This window comes from Callorhinchus milii, unplaced genomic scaffold (genome assembly GCF_018977255.1).
Source record: "Callorhinchus milii isolate IMCB2004 unplaced genomic scaffold, IMCB_Cmil_1.0 Scaffold1, whole genome shotgun sequence".
Lineage (NCBI taxonomy): Eukaryota > Metazoa > Chordata > Chondrichthyes > Chimaeriformes > Callorhinchidae > Callorhinchus > Callorhinchus milii.
In genome coordinates, this window is record NW_024704742.1 from 105,849,036 (window position 1) to 105,863,600 (window position 14,565).

The window sequence follows — 14,565 nt, forward strand, 5'->3', positions numbered from 1 at the left end:
ATCAATCGAAAAAAAGTCTCATTTAGCCATTATATCAAATTCTATCAATCTATTGATAGTTGAGTGTTGTGTCTCAAAAATGACAGTGCTTTGTAGATTCATTGCTTGCATTATGAAAAATGCTGATTGCAATTCTATTCTTAATCTATGGATGAATGGAATTCAAGAATGAAATCTTATTTGCTTAGTTAATGTGGTTAATGTTTATCAAGCTGAATATTTAGTTAAGCAGGCGAATTGTGAAGTAATTTGTGGTACAGGAAGGATGCAATTGACTCCCAACTGGTAAGAAACAACAGCATACCTCTTGGCACACACTCATGTCAGTGCATTGATTCTTATGAGTCTAAAATTGCAATATTTAAGATTAATTCTTCCTTTCAGGACTCAAATTTAATTTATTATTTTTTATGGGCAGCAAATTGTTGCTTGTGGCTGTAATTGTCGGAAGCAAATTTTCTTTCCAGTAGCAAAATCGATTACAATCAAAGCAAAATGGATGACCCGAATAGAAAAAAAGAGGCAAAATATTGGAATTCAGGCACAAGGGGTTTTGTGAGAGCAATATTGAACAACAATTCTGAAAAAGATCACTGACTCTTTTCTTCGAGTTTGACCCTGATCTCAGGTTTGTCTGTGGAACTCCAATGCAGTAAGCTTCAAGACTCCTGTTAAAGAGGCCACTGTCATTTAGTAAACTGTCTTTCTTGACATTTTACCCTGCATGCAAACAGAAGCATTTTCAGAGACTCAATCAACAATGCAATGACATTGTATTACTAATCTGTTTTATGTTGTTCGAATTTGGAATAATCTGCCTGAAAGGGTAGTGAAGTCCGATTCGATAACAGCTTTTAAGAGAGAACTGGATCGGTATCTGGGGAAGACGGGTTTGCACGGTTATGGGGAGAAAACTGGTGATTGGGGTTAGTGAAAGTGACTTGCTCTGTCAAAGAGCCGGCACAGACTCGATGGGCCGAATGGCCTCCTTCTGTGCCGTAACATTCTATGAATCTATGTGATTACATTTAGTTTTAAGCTGAAATATTAATAATTGCAGTGTGGAATATGTTTTTTTGACTGAAATTCCACTACTTCTTATCCAACTGCTTTTTATTACACTTCAAACCAAAATCGTTAAAATAATCACATTGAAACTTGATCAGAGTTGCATTGCGGCTTGTTTTAAGAAATGTTATTCAATATTGCTTTTACGCTCATATTTCAATTGCCATGTGTTTCACCATCCATTAGACGTTGGCACTTGAGTTATTTGGATTCATTTTTCTAACAAAATGAATGACAGCAAATGTAGCAGAGTCGTGCTGACTTTCTCACTGGGCTGTGTACATGATTTTTTGCTTTGCAAATTGAGAAAAATCACCCGAGGCTATCAGAATGGCACGTTATATTTACACAAATTAATCTTAAAGAAAACGTTCAATGTGAACATTCTCCACAGCACCAGGCTGACATAAGATTTTAAATCCCAAATACATAGAGACAGCTGCCAGGACAGCCCAAAGAGCTACATTAAATGATGTTACAGTAATATAAAGAAAAGCTTTTGCAGAAACTGCAGGATATGCAACATACCTTTATCATGACTCTGTTGGTGTCCCCTTTTTGTTTTCTACATATAAGGACTAGTTATACGAACTATTTTAAAAAAACTTTGCATCATCACATCCAGTCACTTACAGACTCTTTTGCACTATTTCCTATTGTACTTCAGTTACAATTTCCTGCAGATCACAATTTGGGTTAGCAAATCAAGTTATATTTGCAGATTTTATGCAAACAGAGGCAAGCTCTGTTCAGGTCCTACGAGGAACTTGCAGTTTACAACTTTATTAAATCATTTTTAAACAATAAAGTATCCTGCATTTTCAAATTTAGATGTATTTTCTTGTTGCTGTTTATTAATTTCTATACTTATTCCCTGCATAGAATTACTTAGAATTATTGAAATAAGCCATTCGGCCCAACTAGTCCATGCTGCTGTTTATACTTGACTTGTGGCTACTAATTCAATACACTTTTATTCCTTTTTCCTTATGTATGTTATAATATGACTGTTTATATTTTCTGCAGCAGCGTGATATTACTGAAGATCAAGTTTCCTGTTATGTTTTGTTTAGACCCCAGTTGGGATTCAAATTGTCAACTACACTAGCTAAGTATGTTAAAAATGAAAACTGCACATTCATAAATTTTAGATGTCTAAATGACTGTCCTAAATGTTTAAATGACTTCAAAAAATTTGGTTTTAGGATATTAGAATCACTGGAGGATTTATATCTTAATGTCAGCTACATTTAGACTTCTAAACCTGGGATAAAATGGAGCCTTTTTTAAAACTTGTGCTTCCTAGAGGTGTGAGTGTGTTTTGTGCCAGTGTGTCTGTCTTCGTGTACGTGAGAGATGCAATTTACGTTGTCTGTTTGTCTATGAATATTATTCCATAATCTCAGCAAACTGAATATTCCTATTCAAATTGCAAGTGAAATCAATCAATGTTCTCCTTCCAACAACTCAGAGGTTTCTGAAAGTGGCCATGCTCATTTCATAACTGTTTGCATGTCCAATTTGTACACTTGTAGGATATGTGTATCTGTTTTCATTAAACTTGGTACATGAACTACAATGGGGATTTCTCATGAAGTTGCCTGTACTAAAAATCTTCAATGTGGCTGTAATTGAAGAATCCAGTACAATGAAGTTGTGTTGTAGCATTTACATGATCTGTTGAATTTGATGGAAAATAAGGGGAGAAGACTGTACTGAGTGTCATAATGTGTTATCGCACTGGGATCTGGATTTGAATCCAGCTCGGTCGCTTGACTGCCTGTCTGCCAGCTGTAAATAGATTTTGGTAAGCATGCCTCTGGAAGTTGAGTCTGTAACACAACACTGACCATCAACATGCCACAAATTGGCAACTGCATTCATTCAGAAAGACAACTGGGTTGAAAGTGGGAAAAATTTGCTTTGGTGCAGTAGAGAATTTTCTTGTAAAGTTGAGGCACACGGGGGTGGGGGGAAGGATTATTCTCCAATCCTCATCAAATGTACCACTCTCAGAGGGCATGCAAATCTGCTTCCCCATTGGATAGTAAATGTTCCCTCTTTGCAGAATAAGTATAGTTTAGGAAACTCCCAGCTATAAAAGGGAAGGACTTAAACAGTGGATGACGAGTTTTGATATGTTATAAATTGCATTAATACCCAAAATTGGTTGTGGACTACAAGATCTGTCTCATTATTTAGAGCCTTTTTGAATGTACATAGTAATTAATCAGCATTACAGTGTTAATGGAACCAGAAGTATCTTGTCAGTCTGTACATCACTTCCAGCTGCTTTGCACAGCATTCAACCCCTGTGATATTAAAAGTACATCCACTATCTATGTCCAATATCACACCACTGTAAATTAGCATTGATTCACAGTCAGGCCAACAGTCTGCATGGTGCAGTGATTCACTTCAGTCTTAGTTTGGTTTGAAAAATCTCAGTTCCTGTTCCCAGGTTTAAAAAAATGTACAATTTCAAACAAACTACCAAAAGTGGCTAATGCCACTCCATTTATTACTCCAGCACTTGACACGGGTTGATAATAAAATGCCATCCGATGGGGACAAACAAAGCCTGGTTAGGGTGAGAATGAATATTGAGAGCTATCATGTAATCCAGATTACCTACACCCAGATTAAACACAATCTCGAAATCTAGATCACTGAATCATAGAAATAGCAGCATAGAAAGAGTGCATTTGGCACCACACAGCTATTACCGGTTTCTCCACTGGAGTTATCAACTCTAATCCCAATTATACTCTCTTTCCCTATACCCATTTCATTTCATTCTCTTCAAATATTTTTCCAGTCTCTAGGTTATGGTCTCAGCCTCAATTGTGGCAAAGCATTCCATGTTCTAATAGCCATCTGCAACAAAATGCTTCTTCTAACACCCCCTCCACTCTGTCAGCGAATTTATTCCACCTTTGTTGCTGATTTATCAACCAGTGAGGATTTTTTTTCATTATTAAGGGGATTTGTGAAGCTGTCTGATAGGATTTCTACAGCTTTTCCTTCATCCTTTCTTTAAGACCCTGACTCATCTTGAGGTGTGGTTCTATAATTTTTGAATGCTAGTATCTCGCCTGTTAGATCTGTGTATTCCACATTGGCTAGTATCAGCAGCAGGCCATGTAACCCCAGAGAGAGGTGGCATTGTAAGCCGTCACTGATACTGGCAGATAGACAACCTGCTAAGTTCCACAGAGTTTGTGGTGGCTGTGCATTGTGAAGGCACCTATGTGATCCTCATCCAGATTTGTAAATGGTCGTGGAGGTTCCAGGTGAGAGTCTGGAGTCTATCTTTCTGCAGGTACACTGCCATCAAAAGGACTTTGAACCCAAATCCGCAGGTTGTGTTCCACAAAGTCATTGGATCCACTCACTTTGCTTGTCTAACAAGGCCCTTAGTGAATTGCAGCTTGAATATTAAGTATATTTGTATTGCTAAATGCAGATTTGCACCGAGCTTATGAATTTCCAGGGACTCCAAAGCTATTTCTGACTTGCTTTCTAAAAGACAATTGAGGTTGTGAAATTATAATTGGCTAGTCAGTGATAAATTGGAACAAACGCTTGAGGTCATTGCTTGCATGGTACGTCTTAACAGTGAGAAGGAGAGCACAGATATCTGGAGTTCAGCTTGAAGCTTTCATCTGAATTGTTATCTTTCAGGGTTAGACTTGGTATTGACAGGTTGGATTCCTTTCTGAGAGAGGCCTGATCTCTCCACAGAGCAGGTTAATGGGGAACAGAGCCTGACAAAGACTGATTGATCCAGTCTCAAAGAAGGAGTCTCGAGAAATGTAGTTCACTTATTCTCAATGTTAGCCTACTGAAGCACTGTAATAATGCCTAATATTCGGTTTAGACAATGTTAGGGAGCAGCCCTTTTGTGACTGTTTTTATAATCTTTTTTTTACCTTCTGTTTTTGAAGCGCCTTGGGACGTCCTCCCGATGTGAAAGGCGCTATACAAATGTAATCTTCTTGTTGTTGAAATAATTTTTTTTTTCTAAAGTCACGTCTACTAACATTTGCTTTGTGTGAAAACTAACGGTGGCACATTATTGACTTATTTAATCTGTATGTTTAGCTATTTCAGAAGTTCCTGTGTCGCTTCCTCATATCAGCATGTCTCTTCCTTTTTTACATCTGATTCCTTCACTTCATTTTCTCTGTGCACATTTTCTTTCAGACCTATATTCTTTTTGTCATCTCTAATGACTCAAATCGTTTTTTTTCCAGTACCATCAACATACTTTTCCCTTGCCATCACTCTCTCAGCCTATAAATCTCAAGTATACACTGGATATATACATATATATAAGGCTATTGTGTTCCTTTCCTTGCAAGCCAATGATTCCTGTATGCAAGCAGAACGGCTGCAGTGAGCTGTCAAAGTAACGAAGCATATTTGAATTTTTGGAACAAAGATGTTTCTGGACAGTTCCAGAAGTGCAATCCTCATATAAAAGCTTTTATGTAAACGTTCTACTTTTGAAATTGTCCAGGCACATACACATATATTTAAAAATATACATTTTATTTAGCTCGTGTCTTTCCAATGGCATCAGTTCAGGCTGTTTTATGTTGCCAGCAAACTTCCTTTCCATCTCTCCTTCAGGACAGTATAGCACCTTTCACTTTCTGAAGTTCTCCCCATCTCTATAGAACCCTGTCTGGTTCTATGTGTATGGGTGGGGAGGTCATTAGCAATTCTTTATCTCTTCTAATTTCCTTTATCTCCTAAAGTCTAAAAATGTTATATATAAATATATATATTACGCTGTACATATACTAAAAAGGGTATATGTGAGAAATACTGAGAATATCAGGTATTGTCTAACCTGCACCCAGAATCTGTGAAAGTTGGCTTTTATTAGATTTCCTGTGGACAACTAAATAGTCCCTTAGCTCCACACAAGGCTGCTTGTAATATAGGGAGAACGAGGCTCACAGGAAAGTGGTCATTTCCTGTCTGTAACCACAAACCTCAAACAATGTGCTCTAATAGCACGTTCCGCGTTTTCATTTAGTGCTGGAGGAGGCAGTTCTTAGTGCAGTGATTTAGTGGGAGCTTTGAGCCAAGCGTATGTTCCAAAAGGAGATTTGTTACAAGGATTATACATCTTGAAGTGTTTATGTGGAGTGAGTGACACTTGAAGGAAAAACAACTCAAGGAACCAATTCCGCCAAAGTGTTCCACTCTTTATTTTGCATCATTAAAATAACACTACATTACGTTTGTGGATCACAGATCTTCTAAAACATTTTGCTTTTTCATTAGAGCATCAAATATCATGAATTAAAACTTTCAGTCATAGAGCAATATATTTGGCTGGAAATATCGCTGTATTATGTTTAGTAATATGCTCATCATGTTACTGCAAAGCTTGTTCATATATTTACATTCAGCATAGTGCAGAGTTTCTTTAAGGACAGTGTGTATTACTTCATTTTTGTCATGGATGTAATTACAGATTTCAGATACTATGCTTTACAATGTTAAGACGTAATGCTTTTTTTTGTGAGGAGAATATGGTTTGGGGTGCAGCGGAGTGAGCACTGATCTCATTTATCGATTTCTCTTCGTATTTTACAGCTTCAGCTATCCCAGATAATGGAAAGAAGACTTGTTTAAAACTCAAAGTCCTTGTGCGACAATCAAGTAAGTGACTTGCACTGGGGTTCAAAAGCTAGCATTAAAGCGCATGCTTTATACAGTAGTGTAAACAGTGGTAAATTACTTTTCTTTTGAACCGTGTAATCTCGTGTGGTATCTGTTCTGCACACCACATTTTTGTGGTTTGGTTTTCATCGTATTCCTTTTTCTTATCATTCTCCACTGAGCTTTTACAGCAGTTGCTAACTTGTTGTTTCTGCGAGTATTCCTGGTTAAAACAAATGGACGAATGCAACCGCACTTTTGGCTTGTACATAAAGTGCACGTGCAAAAAGTGGGAAAAAAAAGGAGAAAGAACAAAAGGGAAATAAACAATGTCACACTAACATATTTGGCTATTATTTCTATTTTTGTTATAGACAGCTGTTCGAAAACTGTAGGTGTACATGAAAGTGTTTTCGATCCTAACGACAGAGTAGACAGTTCATTAGAACCAGCAGGTTAGTATGCTTAGAGATACTTTTAACAAGTGCGTCTCTCCCCTCTTTCTTCTATCCAGTAATTGAACAGTCTGCATGCCCTGCATGGGTTCAATGTTGAAACCTTTTTTTAATTCCCCCCCTCCTCCCCCACCCCCCCGCCTCCCGATGGTGATATCCTTGTTAACGTTCTCTGTGTATATTGCAACAGAATGATGCAATAACCTTTTTGCATGGTGTGCCAGATTTGTTACTGCTGTTAGCTGAAGGCATGTTTTTAAATAAAATAATTTGAGTCTTTATGAAAATGGATGTTCTGCCTAATACATGTGATGTATTGAGACAGTATATCCAGTTAATGCAATATTTCTATTGCCCATTAATTTTTTTACTTGTTGGCTTTGCATTTTGTTTAAAATAAAAAACTTAAAAATATGCCTGACTAAATAAAGGAAGATGATCATCCAGTCTCACTTAGTGCTTTAAACTTCTTAACAAATGATGAAAACTGAAGCATGCAACTAACCAATTTTGCAATTGATATGTTGGGGAGGGGGGAGTATTTCTAAAACTGAAGGGGGTTGCATACAGCTCTCATGTGCTATGTAGATAGTGTGTTCATGATGATATTGTCAGTTTATGCACAATATCGTCACATTATCCACCTCAGTTTGGTGGATTTCCTGTCTGCCTATTTCAGTGCCCTGAACAAAAATACTAAGTCAATCTTTTGGAGCATATTGACATGTCTCTGTATTTTAATGGGTCCTTTTCATTAAAGTCTGCCACCAACATTTATGTCTCTTGAGTGTATATGATTTTATTAGCTACCCACTGTTGCTGCTGATATTTTAGCAAATGCAACATAAAAAATGAAGACCCACTGTTGTCATTTTTTTTCCTGAGTGGCACAGTGAGTTTGACCTCCAAGCTTGAAAACTGAGTTTGAATCCAGTCCACAATGATGGAATCAAACTCTGTTCCTTTACACTTGACATTTGTGCCCAATTATCTATGAATACGAATCTAGGACTAAACTTAAATGACCTGCAATTTAGTGTAATTGTACACAATGCTTTTTTGAATACAGTACAATTTGTATTGGATTTTTCTTATCATCTTGTCCAAACTTCATTTGTTTTTTTACTCTAATTGTATCTGGTATCTGTTTTGTACACAATTTGTTTTAGTGTAATTGGCATTGTATTTCCTTATAATCTTGTCCAAACCAAATTCTCCCCCCATCTCTTACCCGGAAGAGTGTCAATTGAAAGCTATCCTCCAGGGTCTGATAGTATGTGGAAATATCTAAGTCACCCTTTTTCTTTTAAAAATATATCCATTTGTCTTACTTAAGACTGTCAACCACAATGATAATAAATCCGTACATCATGGAAATTCATCCCCATTTCCTATGCAAAATTTGTAAACTCGAGTTTACATCAACAAAATGAATACAATTGGCTTCTGAGCTACATCAAAGATAGGAGTCCACAGTTTTGTATCTCAGGGAACAAAAGATTATAATTTGGAATAACAAGACAAGATGTCCACACCTTATCCCTGAAAAACTAGACTGTTACGTATTGGAATATGTTGTGGCTTCTGGCACTGTGCAGACTTGCTCTGAAATTTTAGTGATCATTTTACTCAAATTAAACAACATTGACAAATACCAGTAAACAAACTGAAGTAGTTGTCAAAAGCAAGGATTACTAGTAATTGTTCTCCTTTATTGGTGTGCAATGTGAATGTGAAATCCTATTTAACATTCAAAGATGCCTCACTGACTGATGTTATGGACAGAGATTTCATTGTCCAAAGGAGGAGAGGGGGGGGATTCAAATTTTAAGTTTTTCCAACTGCTATTTGTATATATTTAAGAACGAAAACATTCCCTCCTCCTCCCAAGAACCAATAAATAATGGGCTTTGATTCAGAGACCAGAGACAAAACAGTAAACAGATACCACACTAACATTACTTTCTGGGACTGCAGAGGAATTAAGAGTGTCTTTTTTCGTTGCAAAGAATTTACAGCCAGTAATTTAGGTTGTATCTTCTGTGCAAAGAATGGAGAATATTTATATTATTCCTCGTAACTAACCGCGTCTGGTAGGATAAATGCACTCCCTTTGCAATTTTGCCCTTGCCAGTTTCTGGAAAAATATAGTTCATTGTGATTGCATTAGTAGTAACTCATTGAGGTGTTCTCTTAGTTGTCTCCTCAATTCAATACAATTTTTTGTAAAGTAGAAAACAACAACAACTTGCATTTATATAGCGCCCTCCACGCCGGGCAGCATTTCAGAGCGCTTAACAATGGTGGAGCTCAATGCCGAGTTGGGAGAGGGGAAGGTGGCCACAGGCATGGTCAAACAGGAAGGTCTTCAGGCGCAACCCGAAACTGTATAGTTTCAGTAAACAAACCGCATAGAATTTGTTTTAAATATTATCAGTAATAATACCTAAAGACTTGCCTAATGTACTAAGTTCACGGTTCAGCACGATTTTGGAAGAGTTGCTATTAAAAAGCTTTCCTAACTATTTTTGATCAGAAAACCAGCTATCAATATTGATCATTACATGTATTTTTTGTAAACAAAAGGAAAATTGCACCAATCATTACTTGTATTAGTCCATGAGAAGCATATACTAAATGCAAGCATTATTATGACTTAACAGCCTAAATATTCTCTTGTTTAAAATAGTTTAAGCCCCCTTGTTATCAGTGTTATCACCTAACACTCCTTTTCTGCATGAAGCTGTATTGATTTATTTTCCCATTTGATTTAATTAATGTCAGAATGGCCTGTTTCTTTTTAAAATTACGGAAATGTAAAACTTAACACTCATTCCCTGGGTGTTCTTTGGGACATTGCTGTGCGCAACTGGTTGCTGCATTTTACCCACAAATACACGTCGATCACTTTACAATATATGCTGCGAAGCGCTTTGAGAGGTCTCAACGACGTGGTAAGGTGCTATATCAAATGCAAGGATTGTTCTTATTAGGATTAAAAAAAAAACTAACACAGATTGTTAAGGCGCATGATGACAGCTTGGCAGTGAAATAGTTTTGCCCAAGGAGCGTGCCTGTGCTGTGACTGAAGGACCGAAGGTTATATTTTTTGACTTGTCTTTTGCTGAAACCGCACTGTCTTCTCTCTCTACTCCCATTTGCACAGATGACACCATCCATGAAGCTGAGCCATCCCGCAGTGAGCATGATGCAGCTCCAGCAGCGAGGATATCCCAGCTACTTTTGACCACTTCACTGTTTCTTTGCGTGACGCTTTTGACATTGTAGTGCTCGGAATCCAAGGAACCTCGGACAGAGCATGGTCGGATCTCCAAACATCGTGGGTCCTGTAACTGCTCCATTGAAGAGGGGGACATTCAGTGTATTCCAGACATAAGATTTATATTCTGTCAGGAGAGTAGAGAGCAATTCAAGAGGGATGATATATCCAAACTGATAAACCCCCCAAAAATGCCAAATTATATTTTGAGACTAATGATTCTTATTTTCCTGCACGTTCCTTCTTTTTGTAAAAAAAAATACCCCTAGGTGGCTTAGCACTCGTCATCCAAGTGCAGACGAGAAACAATAGTGGCAGATGAGGTCACTGAAGAATAAGGAAATTGAACACAAGCCCAAGAGGGGTTTACTACTCCATGCAATATTTATACCTTCTCACTCAGTACCGTAAGATGATCACGCAAGGCATCGTATCACCATGTCTTGAGGGAACTGGAGGGAAGATATTACGAATAGATATAACCCCATCTCTCGGGAGTTTATAATTGAACACGTGTCTCTGAAGGGAGAGTCCCTAAACTGGTGCAGTCACTGACACGGTCTGTAGTACAGTATTTTGTGTTTTGAACACCTTTCCTCTGTATCATTAGTCTACAAGCGGGGCTTTGTGTTTTTGTAGAAAGTGTGTGTACACTCAGTAATGTCTGAAATGAATGGGAAACACTGCGTAAGTGAGGAATGGGTCAGTTAGCGGTAGACTACCAGCTTTTTACAGGACAATGTGAAACAGGGGTTAAAATGTAGATTAGAAATGCTGTTTCTTTTTGTAATTGTGGGCTACTTTTCACGTGTTAAAAGATCGATTCTGGGGCACTACAGACAACCGTTTTTACTTGCAGTTTCAACACCCATGTTCCACGATTGAAAAACAAACGAACTGAGAATGTAAAAATACTGCATTTTTTTTATTTCCTGAAAAAACTGGATTAGAATCAACTGCAAGTTGTTATCATTGCTTTTTTCTGGACTGTTATACAGTATATAAAAAAAACTAACTTGATTCTTTTGCACAAGATTCATTTCTGACCATTTAATTTGCTCCATGAGATTTGTGATACATTGTAATCTACATTTGGTTCATTTTTACACAGTTATATCACATACTTTCCAGGACTGTAATAAGAACTGGGAACAATGCAGGACATTGAACAACACACACTTTATGTGTTTTTTTAAAAAATTGACAGCAAGCAGGGAAATAAGGATCAGTGTGTTCAGTGGATACTGTGTATCCTGTAATAGTCCATAACATTTAGTGTCAGTTTAGTGCATTGATTTGTCCCTTCTTGGGGGGCAAAAGGAAAAAAAAATAATACATTGTTTAAATTCTGTATTATTAGCAACCTATGTTGTAAATAGTGTTTGATAAAGTATTAATTCGATTCTTACATCTTTTATAATTGAATACAGTAGAATTTCTGGATTCGATTAAGCTGTTTAAACTTACTGATCTACGTTGGGATGGAAGAGGATGATATTAGGACAGTGTTGATATACTATAGCGCCTTCAGACTGTAGTGTAAGCACTGCGGAGTGCTATAAACATTGAAATAGGCGCTGCCTGCAGACTGCGTTGCGTCTATAATTGGTGGATAGAGGGGAGCAAAACAGCGATTAGATATTTGTGATATTCAACTCAATGTGTTTGGAGCAATGAGCAATCCCAAACACGGATCCCCTAGGAAAAGAGGCATGTTGGCCCCCTGAAAGTCGATTGATTTGTGTTCCTGATTTTTTCCCATGGTTTTAAGTGAATATTTTAATGGGAAGGTCTTGCCAGTATCATTGTGGCATGCGCATGGATTTGAGTAAGAAAACAAAAGTTTGTCAGTATAGTTTTGTAAATTTTTGTCAACTGTTTTATTTTCCCCTTTGTGTGTAAACAGCTAATTACAACAGAAAGAGGGTTGAACACCTGTCTACAACTTATACACTCTTCACTCATATTACCTACTGTATGGAATAGAATTGGTCCTATAAATTTTAGAAGCTTTGAAATTAATCCACTCCCCTTTTATTCACTCCACGTAGATCAGCTGTTCCCTGCTTTCATTCATGCCTTCATTGAGTGGTGAATGGGTAAATCTGTTCTGTTTGGCAACTCAAAGTTTTTCCCATGCATTAGCCCCCAAACTGCTCTGATGCGAGACGAATCTTCCTACAATAGCATTGCTGCCATTGTCTGTACAGTTTAATAGATGCTGGCATGTTGAAGGTTACTCATGGAGTCTGCTAAATCTGTTGTAGATGCTTACTCTTGACACTCCGTTAGAGCCAATCATTGTGTGTGCGTCTGGATATCAGTCCAGCTCATTGTTGTCCTGTGCCTGTACTGCCCTGCTCAAGAACCGCTTGAATTGCAGTTTCTTTGCACTTATTGAGGAGTGCTTTTTTGACTTGCTTATAAGAGGGAAAAAACCCTATGGTCTGCTGCCATGTGGATACTCTATACATCTGTTTTGTATATACACGTGACTGAGCAACTATACATAAATAAAACTAAAGATGTTCATCATTATAAATGGTATGAATGTTTTGTGTCTTTGGTCATTAAAATTTTGGAGATGTACTTTAAAAGCTCATTAATCTGCGTGTCTCATTCTCGATATTTTAACATGGGAAAAGTAGTGTAGATTTTTTTTGGCAATTTGTGTGAATAGGAAATTGCACAGGTAGTTTGGAGTAGTGCAATACATGTTTTGTACAAACTAAACTCTGTCAAACTTGGCTAAATGTGACATTAGAACAAAAATCATGCATTGCTTGATTGCCACAGCCACCTCAGTGGCTGGAGGCTAAATCTAATCTCTAACCTCATGCACATTGTAGAGTTCAGCCCTGTCACCTCCTCCAGTAATAAAGAAACATCATGGTCAAAAGCAATCCTTTTCTGAAAATCCTTGTGACAAAACAAATTGTACAAAAGTCGTTTTTTATTTAAAAAAACAATCAAAACTACACTGTGCGTAAGGAGACTAGGAACAAGGGGTTGGATGGCACAGTGGCTCTTTCCCCGAGTCCTGCTCAAACTGATGGGGTTAATGTCTCCTCCACAGATTTCTGGAGACTGACTGGGTTCTACCTGAAGTGAGTTGGAAACCACTTCAACCAATTTTCTGGACGGCCCAGTTTCACAGTACAAACTGCCCACGCTTTGGGACAATTTAACCCATGGCAAATTCATTCAGTGAGGCCATGGAATGGCTGGTGTGGGAAATTGAAAGAAAAACAAGCGGTGCCATTGGAGTTACTGTTGAGTTGAGGCATGGGCTTAGGTACATTTTGGGGGCAGAATAGAGGTGGATTATTATGGAATCTGTTCAATACCTGATCTGGGAGTATTTGATCGTGAATAGGGATACCCAATTTTTTTTAACGAAAGTGGTTCATTACCAAACACTAAGATCCATCACCTTTGATATCCAGGCAAAAATATTAGACAAGATGAGCATGGTGATTGTTAGAAACTCTCTCAGAATGTATAAACATTCAAATTGTTTATACATCTCATATTATACATTCATCATAAGTGTATTGTTATGATAATTTATAAACTCTGATTTGATTTTGATATTGTATGACAAAAAAATGAGCTACTGAAATTGTATCCTGTTGCAGTCGCATAACGAGAAAGTTATAATACATTAAAATTGTAAGATTAATCTTTAACACCTGTCTCGCTTCTCACAAAAAACGTGGTTGCTTTGTAGTATACTATATTGCAGTTTCATTTTTTATATATATTTTCTGGTTGTAATGCTTTGCAATTAATGTATAAATCAAATCTTCACTGATGTGATTCAAATACTCCAGTGTTCAGAGAAATTAATGCAGTTTGTCCTTTTCAATTTGCCAATAAAACGCCAGAAGCACTAACGATTCACCTTTATTAAACAGACTTCGTTCTTTGCTTTGCAAAAAAAAATCTGCTGTTTAACTCAAATACTAACGTTTTGTGGCAATCAGCTTTCAAAAATAAACAGCACTTGGAATATAGCGTTACCTCACTGTCATGTTCATTCAACATTGACTTAGGACTGAAAGCCTTGATCTCTCACACGCA

General features: G+C 37.3%; 1 protein-coding gene across 3 annotated transcripts in view; it reads left to right on the plus strand.

The window, feature by feature from the left end:
• efna5b (ephrin-A5b) overlaps positions 1-13,079 on the plus strand; it is a 152,116-nt gene extending 139,037 nt beyond the window's left edge. For 2 of the 3 annotated variants that reach the window (XM_042334052.1, XM_007893135.2), the window contains exons 3-5: positions 6,682-6,747; positions 7,122-7,202; positions 10,369-13,079. In XM_042334052.1, coding sequence (XP_042189986.1) covers positions 6,682-6,747; positions 7,122-7,202; positions 10,369-10,490 — 269 coding nt within the window. In that variant the 3' untranslated portion in view covers positions 10,491-13,079. The remainder of the gene's footprint in view (positions 1-6,681; positions 6,748-7,121; positions 7,203-10,368) is intronic. The other variant, XM_042334060.1, reaches the window with a different exon arrangement.
• Positions 13,080-14,565: the final 1,486 nt, after the last annotated feature.